Source organism: Leptodactylus fuscus, chromosome 7, assembly GCF_031893055.1.
Source record: "Leptodactylus fuscus isolate aLepFus1 chromosome 7, aLepFus1.hap2, whole genome shotgun sequence".
NCBI classification, from domain to species: domain Eukaryota; kingdom Metazoa; phylum Chordata; class Amphibia; order Anura; family Leptodactylidae; genus Leptodactylus; species Leptodactylus fuscus.
The window spans coordinates 30,625,109-30,638,149 of record NC_134271.1 but is presented as its reverse complement, the minus strand read 5'-3'; the positions used below and the strand labels follow the sequence as shown (position 1 = coordinate 30,638,149).

The 13,041-nt window shown below is 45.0% G+C and overlaps 1 protein-coding gene across 1 annotated transcript in view; it reads right to left on the bottom strand.

Annotated features, from left to right (window-relative positions):
* Positions 1-2,042: 2,042 nt before the first annotated feature.
* The window catches only part of LOC142213307 (cathepsin W-like), a 28,957-nt gene continuing 17,958 nt past the window's right edge, over positions 2,043-13,041 (bottom strand). The window contains exons 9-12 of the mRNA XM_075281625.1: positions 12,654-12,738; positions 11,378-11,436; positions 9,520-9,607; positions 2,043-2,713 (exon numbers count right to left, since the gene is read on the bottom strand). Of these exons, the coding sequence (XP_075137726.1) occupies positions 2,043-2,713; positions 9,520-9,607; positions 11,378-11,436; positions 12,654-12,738 (903 nt within the window). The remainder of the gene's footprint in view (positions 2,714-9,519; positions 9,608-11,377; positions 11,437-12,653; positions 12,739-13,041) is intronic.

Sequence of the window (13,041 nt, the reverse complement as noted above, 5' to 3'; positions counted from 1 at the left end):
AGGACTGGGGCAAAACAAACTGGAACCCAGAACCTCACAAATAATGACAGGCAAACAGAACTGAAGGACAGGGCAGAGTAGACGTGTGGAGGGACAAACCAGACTCACTCACAAGGCAACACTCACACCACTTGCTAGTCAGTTGTAATACTACCAAAACAATACTCCACCCTGAGCCACAAATTCTAGGTAGTAACCACGAAAACCAGCAACTAGTGAAACCATCCCTCCTCCTAATAAAGGCCCCAGAATCGTCCCATAGGATAATGACGACGACCAACACCTGAGGGTCGCTCCAGAGAACCTCAAGTATACTCTGAAGGCCAATGCTAAATGCACAAACAGAATGGACTAATGGCAAGGAAACCACCCGAAGACTACAGAACACCAGATCAAATCCCCACCAGAAAAATACACAATTTTATTACCAGAATTCAGGTTGTGACAGTTTGCAGTTTTATTCATGCCGGGAGAAAAAAAAATCTAATTTGTCGCAAAATTCTAAAACAGCGACAGCTATGAAGGTAGCCAGAAGTCAGAGTTCTCCTCAAGCGGAGCTCAGGAGGATTGAGCAAGCTAGGCGCCCGGCGGCTCTTAGAGCAGCCGAAACGCTGGAGCAGGCGGATCATTGACGCTAACAACACACTCATTATATGGTGTCCCAGCGAGCTGCTGAGATGTTGGAATAATCACAGGCATGGTGCGAGGAACAAATTCAGCGGCAGGTCAGCTTGAGAACTGCCGAAACGCCGGAGCAGGTGAACCATCGACGGCAGCAATTTGCTGAAAATAGGCGGATAATCAGTGCCAACAACACGCAGATGAAGTCGCGAGCAGAGGCTAGTATATATATATATATATATATATATATATATATATATATATTATAGTAAACTATAGTATATATAAAGCTATTAAAAAGTAACAAAAACTACTCAAATTTGGTATTAACATGATTGTACTGACTTGCAGAATAAAGATAGCATGTCATTTTTACTGCATAGGGGACATACCGTATTTCATCCCAATTTCCAAATCCAACCCCAATTTGAATTTTTTTGTCCAGCTTCCTAGTACATACTGTGGAATATTAAATGGTGTCTATCGGAAGTACAATTTGTCCAGGAGAAAAAAAACTATATATGGAATGGAAAAAAAAAATTTTTTTTGGAAGGAGAGGAATAGAAAATGAAAACACAAAAATGAAAACTGGCTGTGGCAGGAAGGGCTAAACCTCAAATATTTTTGGTTTTGCTTTCTTTTAGTTGTTGAAATGTATGATGTTGCAATGCCTAGGTCCATACAGCTCTCTAAGGGTGCATCCACACTGAGTATACGCTCACTGATTCTGAACGTGTAACTCATTCCTCATAACTCATCAGCGGCGTTAAAACAGATCCCATTGCTTTCTATGGGAGCCGCCATACGTGCGCTCCCCATTGAAAGCAAAGGGAAAAAAGCAGCCCATTCATTTCTATGTTCAGGTCCCTGCCATCGGATCTTGTTCTTGTACAGGTCCCTGCCCTCGGATCTTGTTCTTGTACAGGTCCCTGCCCTTGGACTTTGTTCTTGTACAGGTCCCTGCCCTCGGATCTTGTTCTTGTGCCATCGAATCTTGTTCTTGTATAGGTCCCTGCCTTCGGATCTTGTTCTTGTTCAGGTCCCTGCCCTCGAATCTTGTTCAGGTCCCTGCCCTCAAATCTTGTTCTTGTACAGGTCCCTGCCCTCGGATCTTGTTCTTGTAGAGGTCCCTGCCCTCGGATCTTGTTCTTGTACAGGTCCCTGCCATCGAACCTTGTTCTTGTAAGGTCCCTGCCCTTGGATCTTGTTCTTGTACAGGTCCCTGCCCTCGGATCTTGTTCTTGTACAGGTCCCTGCCCTCGGATCTTGTTCTTGTACAGGTCCCTGCCCTCGGATCTTGTTCTTGTGCCATCGGATCTTGTTCTTGTACAGGTCCCTGCCCTCGGATCTTGTTCTTGTTCAGGTCCCTGCCCTCGAATCTTGTTCTTGTTCAGGTCCCTGCCCTCAATTCTTGTTCTTGTTCAGGTCCCTGCCTTCGGATCTTGTCCTTGTACAGGTCCCTGCCCTCGAATCTTGTTCAGGTCCCTGCCCTCAAATTTTGTTCTTGTACAGGTTCCTGCCCTCGGATCTTGTTCTTGTACAGGTCCCTGCCCTCGGATCTTGTTCTTGTAGAGGTCCCTGCCCTCGGATGTTGTTCTTGTAGAGGTCCCTGCCCTCGGACTTTGTTCTTGTAGAGGTCCCTGCCCTCGGATCTTGTTCTTGTAGAGGTCCCTGCCCTTGGATCTTGTTCTTGTACAGGTCCCTGCCCTCGGATCTTGTTCTTGTTCAGGTCCCTGCCCTTGAATCTTGTTCTTGTTCAGGTCCCTGCCCTCGAATCTTGTTCTTGTACAGGTCCCTGCCCTCGGATCTTGTTCTTGTAGAGGTCCCTGCCCTCGGATCTTGTTCTTGTACAGGTCCCTGCCCTCGGATCTTGTTCTTGTAGAGGTCCCTGCCCTCGGATCTTGTTCTTGTTCAGGTCCCTGCCCTTGAATCTTGTTCTTGTACAGGTCCCTGCCCTCAGATCTTCTTCTTGTAGAGGTCCCTGCCCTCAGATCTTGTTCTTGTACAGGTCCCTGCCCTCGGATCTTCTTCTTGTAGAGGTCCCTGCCCTCAGATCTTGTTCTTGTACAGGTCTCTGTCCCCAGATCTTGTTCTGGGAGCCGGTCAAAAGAAGTGACTTGCCCTATCTTGACGTGGATTCATTTGGGCCTAGTCCGGAGTGGAAAGCCACGACTGTCGGAAGCCGCGTCGGCTTCCCGCGTCAAAATCCGGACCAAATAACTACGTGTGAACTAGCCCTATTAAAAACCAGCACATGCATTGACTCAAGTAAAAACATCACCTGAAATAGCAAGCCTAATGTTTTTTGTTTTGTTTTTTTTCATTTGTAAAATGATGTTATTTTTTTGCGTTCCAGGAAACATACGTGGTGATAGTGTGAAGAGCTTTTACCAGCATTATGGTCAATATTTGTAAGTCAAACCAAGAGTTGAACCTACATAGAGAGAACCTATAATGAAAAGATTTCTACAACTTTTTATTTTTGGACATAACTCCTGGTTTTGGGTTACAAATACTGACTAAAATGCTATATGATGGTGGTCTTAGTGTTGTATTTTTTTGACTTGCTTCTCAGTGTAAGATGTAAGCAGCTCTTTCTGTAATGGTTTAGCTTCTCAGACCCTGTCTACTACTTGTGAAAGGCAACCATGGAGAGACACACAGTAAAAGGTTAACCCCTAAATAACGAGTGACAGGCAGATCTATCAGTCAAGGTGATCTTGTATATACTGGCAATACAATTGTACTTCTGCAACACCCGGGATTGCATGCAGAAAGAGGACTGAACTTCCCTCTAATGCCCTCATGTAAATGAAACACCAGTGCACTTGTGTAACTGATGCTTCATTCACTTATATGGAGCTGCCAGAAATGGCGGTTGTGGCAGCCCCACATCAGTGAATGCTCCACTATTCACAGAAGCGCACTGGAACTTCATTCGCAAGGAGATCGCATGAGGACCCGCTAAAATTCCTCTTTATTTTCTAATGTCTGAACGGGTTCTATCTACTTGTATGGAATGGACTGTATTACACTCCACTCCAGTAGGTCCGCTTAAGCAAAAAATCCATCCAATTTCGGTTGTTTTTTTTGCTGTGGCCGGTCGATGTTTCACTGTGCCACCTTCTGCAATGTGTAAATAGATATTTCCCTCCACATTGCTTGTCCTGTATCGTGGTTAATGTAGTTGGCCTGTGTTGCTTTTCGCCACACAAATCCTTGTGAAGTGGTTTGCTCATCGCCAGTGGCGTAACTACCGGGGTAGCAGTGGTAGCCACTGCCACAGGGCCCGGGACATTAGGGGGCTCGGCGACAGCCGCTACCGCTGCGTTTTTTTTTTTTTAATAGGCCGTTACCGGCTGGCCCTACTTACTTACCGATCCTGGCAGGGGCCGAGATCAGCAAGTGATGCCGCAGGCCCCTACAAGCACTATTATACCCGGGGGGGGGGTTCTTTTCGGACCCCCGAGTATAATGATCGGTGCAGGAGAGGTAACGGAACATAAAAAACTGTGTTACTTACCTCTCCGGGCATGCTTGGGGCCTACTTGTGTGACGTCACATGGCGTCCTTATGCGTAGCGACGCAGGCCCTCCGGTCACATGACGTCCTGGCCCTCATTGAAGACGGCCGACAGCGCCGGAGAATGCAGTGGAGCCGGGAGATAGGTAAGTAACATAGTTTTTTTAAATTTTTTATCCCCCTGGGTCTCCGATTGTTATACTCTGGGGTCTGAAAAGACCGCAGAGTATAATAATTGTTTATGGGTGTCCACAATGGAGCATAATCCTGTGTGGAAGGGCAACTATGGGGAATAATACTGTGTGCAGGGGTCACTATGGGGAATAATACTGTGTGCAGGGGCCACTATGCGGCATTATAGTGTGGGCAGAAATTTGGGGTGGTGGTCGGTTGGTCGAGATCTTTGCCGTCGGGAGGGAGGGAGGACACATCAAAAGTTCGCCACGGGGCCCCGCCATTCCTAGTTACGCCACTGCTCATCGCTACTTGTGATACATCTTGCTGTGTCTGGATGGCTGCATCCGACTCTTATATAAGACATCTGTATTTGAGTGAGACACCTGAAAATAAGAGATATGTTTAGAAAAGATCTGCCCACGCTCCATTATAGCATACACTCATCTTTATTTTCTAATCTGTAGCTCACATTCTGTTTATTTGAGGTGGCCCAAAGGCAAATCAGTTTGGTAGGACAATGGGCCCACAATCCCCTGCCTATTATTTTCACTTAAACCAGACTTCTGAACCTCGGCAGTGGACTACATCTTATATCTTCTTGGACCTAAACCAGAAAAAGAACAGAAGTCAGACTCCACATGCTCCCTTTCTGGACTTGATCGCCCAGTCGGTGTCTGACGGAGTAATAGCCATACATTCTATATATGTCTGTTGGAATCAGTCCTTAAGATCCGAAATCTTACACTGTGGGAAAAATGGAAGTAAGGTGTGGGACCTATTTGAGAAGAGGTATAGACAGACATGGTAGAGGCAGTCCCTAAGATGTCCCTAAGTGACTGGTGCATCGGTGATTTCAAGTGTATCTTTGTATAGAGTATACAATTCTCTGTACATCTGGTATAGAAGGTGTTGCAACGTCAGTGTCAGGGATGTAGAGAGAAGGATCTTGGTCTTCTATATGCCATGTGGAGCCATACGAGTCTGAAGAACCCCTTGTGAAAAATAAACTTTGTGGAATTAATATATCAATGCATTGTTAACCTGGAACCTGTTACTTGTATGTTCAGATATGTTGTACTCTGATAGGTTCACATTGCAACGTTCCAGAACCCCCTAGACCCTGGGTTCCTAAACTGTGGGTTACAATCTCCTGGAGGGTTGTGTGAAGGCCTCTGATACTTTATTTTATGTATAATCAGTTGTAAATTTTCAGTAATATCTACCTGATACACAAAACAGTTCTTACAGTTAAAGGGGTTGGCCACTTTCAGACCAATATTGAGAGACCAATGTTATTGTCTGTATAATGAAAAGTTGTAAAATTTTCCAATATACTTTCTGTATCAATTCCTCACGGTTTTCTAGATCTCTGCTGTCATTTATTCTGTTTGCTTCCAGTGGATATAAATCTGTCCATGGTCATGTGATATACTATTCATGGTCATGTGATATACACAGAGGTGCACTGCTCATTATCATCAGGGATGGCGCCAACACCCAGCAAACTTGGAGCCCAGGGCAGCTGGGGAGGCCCATTTGGGTTCAGTAATGAGCACTTCCATCAATACAGAATTCTCAGGGTCCTCAATGCAGGGGTACAAGGACCTAAGTAAAAGTGAAATCTGATCTTACCGTTCTCTTCCAAAAAAGCAGAGGGTGGCCGATGGGGGGGCGTGCAAATGCAATGCAAAGATAGCTGGGTATATATTATTTTTAAAGGACAGGGCACCTTTCTATAATTGTCTTCAGGCAGCAGAGAGGTTAGGTTCACCCTTGGATTCACTTCTACTTTTGGTTCAAGAAACTGCATCAAAAACAGTAGTGGTGTTGAAAAAAAACCAAAAAAAAAAAAAAAACAACTTTATGTGAAACCACCTTAAAAGCTGTATTAGACAGCTAGATGTTGACCTGCAGGAGTGCTGATCAAAAGAGAAACATGTTAGGGTGCATTCACACGGAGGAAAATGGCGCTGAATTTGGTGTGGAATCCGCCTCAGATTCCACTCCAAATTCAGCGCCATTTTCCTCCATGTGAACGTACCCTTAGATGGAGCGCTGCTGAAACTTGAATGTCAAATCAGTTTGGTTTGGTGTTTATTCACACACATATTGATGCAGAATGCTTCAGAGGTAAGAGATAGCTATTGTCACTCAACTATCTAGAAAAAAAAGACAGGTGAAATTGTTTTATTATTTTTTATTCTGCTGGAATTGCGGTTTAATATATTTGTTGATTTTGCAGAAGCAAGCAGCAGTAACATAATATAGCATTGTATTTTAAAAGGGGTTTTAAAATAATATCTGATTAGCGGGGTCCAACATTTGGCACCTATGCTGATCAACTGCTTGAAGAGGAGATCTTCTTCACAAGCCTGGGATCAGCTGAATCACATGACCTGTAAGCAGCTCCGTCCTATGCAAGTGAATCATATTGATGTGCAATACCATGCACAGCTTCTATACAATGTATGGCACTGTCCCTGGTGTTCACTGGAGACGTTGCAGCACTCATCTGGGTGCCAGATTCACTTGGATGACAGATCTCGGACACTCACCAATATGATTTTAATGAACTATCCTAAGTATAGATCATAATTCTGAAGAACTACATTAAAAATTAATATTTATTATATATAAAACTAGAGGGAGGACCCGGCTTCGCACGGGTATATTACATTTTATGTTTGTGTAGTGGCCCCATAAGAATTGTCCAATTTTGCACTGGTGTATTTTGTATGTGGTTTGTGTGTATGTCCATAAGCGTCATGTGATTATGTGTATCTCATTTTGGATGTCAGTGAAAAACCTGTGATCAGTTGTTATGGATACCTGGAGTAAAGCTGTATCTAATCCTTCCCCGTGTAGTACTGTGTTTAGACGCAAGTATCTAATCCTTGTTGGTGTGGTACTGTGTGCAGATGCACATATCTAATCCTCCCCCGTGTGGTACTGTGTGCAGATGTATCTAATCCTCCCCCGTGTGGCATTGTGTGAAGAGGCATGTATCTAATCCTCCGGTAAGTGAAACTGTGTGCAGACGTGCATATCTAATCTTACGGCATGTGGTACTATGTGCAGACGCGTGTATCTAATCCTCTGGCGTGTGGTACTGTGTGCAAACAGGTGTATCTAATCCTCTGGCGTGAGGTACTGTGTGCAGATGCACTTATCTAATCCTCCCCCGTGTGGTACTGTGTGCTGAGACGCATATCTAATTGTCTGGCATGTGGTACTGTGTTCAGACGCACGTATCTAATCCTCCCCTGTGTGGTAGTGTGTGAAGAGGTGCATATCTAATCCTACGGCATGTGGAACTGTGTGTAGACGCACATATCTAATCCTACAGCATGTGGTACTGTATGCAGACGCATGTATCTAATCCTATGGCGTGTACAACTGTGTGAAGATGTGCGTATCTAATCGTCTGACATGTGGAACTGTAAGCAGACGTGCGTATCTAATCCTACGGCATGTGGTACTGTGTGCACACGTGCTTATCTAATCCTCTGGTGTGTGGAACTGTGTGCAGATGCGCATATCTAATCCTCCCCTGTGTGGTATTGTGTGATGAGGCGTGTATCTAATCCTACGGCGAGTGGAACTGTGTGTAGACGCGCGTATCTAATCCTACGGCATGTGGTACTGTGTGCAGATGCGCGTATCTAATCCTCTTGCGTGTGGTACTGTGTATTGAGACGCGTATCTAATTCTCTGGCTTGTGGTACTGTGTGCAGAGGCTTGTATCTAATCCTCCAAAGTGTGGTACTGTATGCAGACACACGTATCTAATCCTCCCCTGTGTGGTACTGTGTGAAGAGGTGCGTATCTAATCCTACGGCATGTGGAACTGTGTGTAGATGTGCGTATCTAATCCTACAGTATGTGGTACTGTGTGCAGACGCGTGTATCTAATCCTCTCTGTGTGGTACTGTGTGCTGAGACGCGTATATAATTCTCTGGCTTGTGGTACTGTGTGCAGAGGAATGTATCTAATCCTCCCCTGTGTGGTTTTGTGTGAAGAAGCATATATCTAATCCTACGGCATGTGGTACTGTGTGCAGACGCGCGTATCTAATCCTCTGGCGTGTGGTACTGTGTGCAGATGCACATATCTAATCCTCTGGCATGTGGTACTGTGTGCAGATGTGCGTATCTAATCCTCCCCCGTGTGGTACTGTGTGCTGAGACATGTATGTAATTCTCTGGCTTGTGGTACTGTGTGCAGAGGCATGTATCTAATCCTCCAAAGTGTGGTACTGTGTGCAGACACACGTATCTAATCCTCCCCTGTGTGGTATTGTGTGAAGAGGTGCGTATCTAATCCTACGGCATGTGGAACTGTGTGCAGACGCGTGTATCTAATCCTCCCTGTGTGGTACTGTGTGCTGAGACGTGTATGTAATTCTCTGGCTTGTGGTACTGTGTGCAGAGGCATGTATCTAATCCTCCAAAGTGTGGTACTATGTGCAGACACACGTATCTAAACCTCCCCTGTGTGGTATTGTGTGAAGAGGCGCGTATCTAATCCTACGGCATGTGGTACTGTGTGCAGATGTGCATATCTTATGCTCTGGTGTGTGGAACTATGTGCAGATGCGTGTATCCAATCCTTTGGCATGTGGTACTGTGTGCAGACGCATGTATCCAATCCCCCGGCGTGTGGTACTTTGTGCAGACGCGTGTATCTAATCCTTCGGCATGTGGAACTGTGTGCAGACTCGTGTATCTAATCCTCTGGTGTGTGATACTGTGTGCTGATCTGTGTATCTAATCCTCTGATGCATGTATCTCAGTTTGGATATCAGTGTTGGGTTGTGTATGTGGAGTGACCATGTGTATTGCAGTTGGAATATGAGTGAAAGACTTGCAGGTTTGTATTGGCTAAGGGGGGGGGGGCACTGTGTTTGGAATGCTGTATCTCAGCAACGGTACATCCGAGCGAGTTGGAGTCTCGTCTTAAACCTTCCCGGATATCTGAAGTATCTCTGTACCAAATTTGGTGAAGATCGGTCCAGTCGTTTGGTTCGCATTAGAGAACAGACAGACAGACAGAAATTCATTTTTATAATATAGGGAGATATATTTCCACTGACATAGCTAAGCCATTGCGCATATATTACTACAGTGGGGAAGATACTGTAACATTAGGCTAGTACACGCTGAAATGGAAGTGCACATGTTAGGCAGGACAGGGAATACTTCTGCTTCCTGGTTTGGTCACAATGGCACTTAGAGGCCATTTTGTAATTCCACACATGTTGTTACCAAAGGAGATTCTAAAAAATCCCTGAGAAAGAGAGAGCAAATATTAGTATTACTGTTAAGATTTCTCGTATAATATTTGCACATTTTCATAACCGTTTTTGAGAAGTATCATCTGTCCTTATTATGTTCTTTCCCTTTAGGTTCCACATTTGGTTTTGGATTTAAATATTACATAATAATAATCCTGAATGTAGAAACCTGCCATAAACCTTGCTCCACTAGGAAGTGCCCACAGTTGACAATTATCTCGAGCAGAGGACCCCTTCTATGATGTCTATATGCCCATAAAGCAGTGGTTCTCAACCTTTCTAATGCCGTGACCCCGCAATACAGTTCCTCATGTTGCGGTGACCCCATTCAGTTTGGAACACATGTCCATAACGGCGTTATAGCGCTGCTGCAGACAGTAGCGCAGCTTATCAGTGGCTAAAGCCATCGGAAATATGTATTTTCTGATGGCTTTAAGAATACCTCCCAGCTTTTGAAGATTAGAAAGAGGGACAAAATATGCTGCGTGCGCCGCAGCGAATTTAGCTCCGCCCACTTTTATGTTGACTCCGCCCATACTCATTCATTTTTCATGTGCTCCCACACAGTATAATCCTCCTACAGTCACCCGTACATTATATGTCCCCCCGCCATCTCTCTCCCAGTTTCATATAACCCCTTCATCTGCCCCCAGTTTCATGTCCCCCCTCCATCTCTGCCCCCAGTTTTATGTCTCCCCATCTCTGCCCCCAGTTTCATGTCCCCCATCTCTTCCCCAGTTTCATGTCCCCCCATCTCTGCCTCCAGTGCCAAGCCGTACCCCCCTTCATCTGCCCACAGTTTCATGTCACCCATCTCTTCCCCCAGTTTCATGTCCCCATCTGTTCCCCAGTTTCATGTTCCCCCATCTCTGCCCAGAGCTTCATGTCCCTCCATCTCTGCCCCCAGTGTCATGCCGTCCCCCCCCCCTTCATCTGCCCAGTTTCATGTCCCTCCATCTCTGCTCCCAGTGTCATACCGTCCCCCCCCCCCCTTCATCTGCCCCTTCATTATGTTCCACCTTAATGTTTAAAACACAAAAAAACCAAACACTTACACTCACCTTCCAACGCTCCCCTGCCACCCGCTTAGTCTCGCTCACTCAGATAGTTGTAGCCGCGATGTGACGTCATCACATCGCGGCTACACACACAGAAGCCGCAGCACAGCATTAAAGCAGGAGCTGGCTGTGACAGCTCCTGCTTTAATCGCCTGTGTTTTCAACTCATCGGCGTCCTTCGGGCGCCGATCAGTTGAAACCGGGACATACCTCCCACCGACCGGGACGGTTGGGAGGTATGTGGCGACCCCTGTGTTTTGGTCGTTCGACCCCCACCGGGGTCGCGACCCACAGGTTGAGAACCGCTGCCATAAAGGATATGTAGACAGAGGCTCGCTTCATGAAATGCTTCCTTGCAGTAAATCTATTCATTCTCGATCACTGTTTTTGAAACCTTCGAGATTCATTTTACATCCCCTTAAAGGGATTCTATCATTAGAATCCCTTTTTCTACAAATACCACATTGGAATACCTTTATTATTCTGATCCGCACTGCCATTCCTGAGAAATTTCTTATTTCTTCCTTATGTAAATAAGCCTTACCCTAAAGGATTCCATCCTGTTCTTTGCACAAAATACAGTATACAATATGGTTCTCACATGGAGCCTAATGTATACTAAATATTTTTTGCCTTTGGCTTAATGAATGAAGGCTTTGTCTTGGTGGAATGAATACATATAATGTTGGATTATAGAAGACTTACGTTTTCTCCCCAAGTCTTTCCCCAGCTGTTTTTTACAATCCAATAACGTCCTTCTTTATCTGCATAACAAAAGCAAAACCTGCACGTTATGTGATCTGTATCTGATCTAGCAAACGTAGGCAAGCCACTTCACTTTAAATGTCATTCATTTTGGTGCATCTTTGACGGTCGAGTCTAAGTTTATACAACCAGTTGTCTGACTTTGTGCCATAATGTTAAACAAGAATTGGAGCACATTGTCTCATTTTAACCATATGACGACCACACATGCTTTTAATTCACGGGCGGTCACTTGCAGCACGATCGTCTGCAACCAGCCTAACATAATACGTTGTGTAGTCTCCCATTTCTGACCAATTGTAAGGATTGGAGTCAGGGTCAGGCAGTGCAGAGTGACACAGCTGGGAAAGCAACACTGTGCAACTAATGACAAAAGGGGTCGTAGGCCCTGCAGCTAGAACTATGCTGTAGATCTGATATGAGGCAGACCAATGCACTTCCTAATTGAAGTGCGCCTGCCACGACTCCTACGCTACTGTCCAGGTGGCTAGGGTCAGGGAAGAGGAGGCCCTGAAAGTCCTATTGGCTGGAGTAACGCGGGTGACACCTAAGCAGAAAGCACAGTGTAAAATGCAATGCAAAACCAAAGACAAAATAGCATGGAACAAGGGAGGACAAGTCCCAGCAAAAACACAGAAGAGAAGGCGAGGTCGGACGAGCAAGAGGTCAAGCCAGGAGATCAGAATAAAGTACAAAATCAGAAGACAAGGAATAGTCAAATACAAGCCGGGTATACAGTAACCAACAGACCGAAAGACACACAGACTGGGTATCTGACAGAGCAGGAGACCAGGAAACACTAAGTGAATGTCTGGCAAGGATCCATGCCTGAGTGAGGTTTAAATAGCAGCAGAGAAAACAACCCACAACACCTGTGATGGCTAATGGCATGGAGAACTGAGAGCAAGGAAAAGATTAACCCTCAATCACCTAAGCACAACCAATAGAACTCTTAACACGTCTCCCGGGGAGTCGCCGCGCAGCAAGGAGACCGCGGCGACTCCGTATCCTGACACCAATAGTGCAAAAATCTCATAGCCAAGTATTTTAGAATATTCCTCATTATGTTATCTTTATTTCACTTCTAGACCCACAGTGAAGCTAATATTAGGACTGCTTAATAATACACTATTAATCGGTTTATTAGTTTAATAAGAAAGCATCAAGAACACTTTTATCTAGGAAATAGCTGAAAAATAATTAGAATTTGTTTTACCTTTTGAATATCCCACTAGCAAAACGGCATGGTTTACATGATTCGCGTCACACAAAGAATTTCGAATTACTCCGTTGATGTAACTCTGTATTGAAACAAAGAAAAATCAGTAAATCAATAATGGATATAACTCATCTGCCCTACTGCCCCTAGGCAGATCGGATCACAACCTGGTACATCTGCGACCCACTTACACTCCACTGGTGCGCAGAGAACCAGCTGTTAGCCGTACAGTGAAAATTTGGTCAGAGGAAAGTGTCGAGACTCTGAGAGACTGTTTTAAAGTAACATTATGGGACGCGTTTCAAGACTCATTTTGAGGTGACATTGAGGGATTTACACACTACTACTATTTCTGTGTAGACAGCACAGTATCAACTTGGAAGGT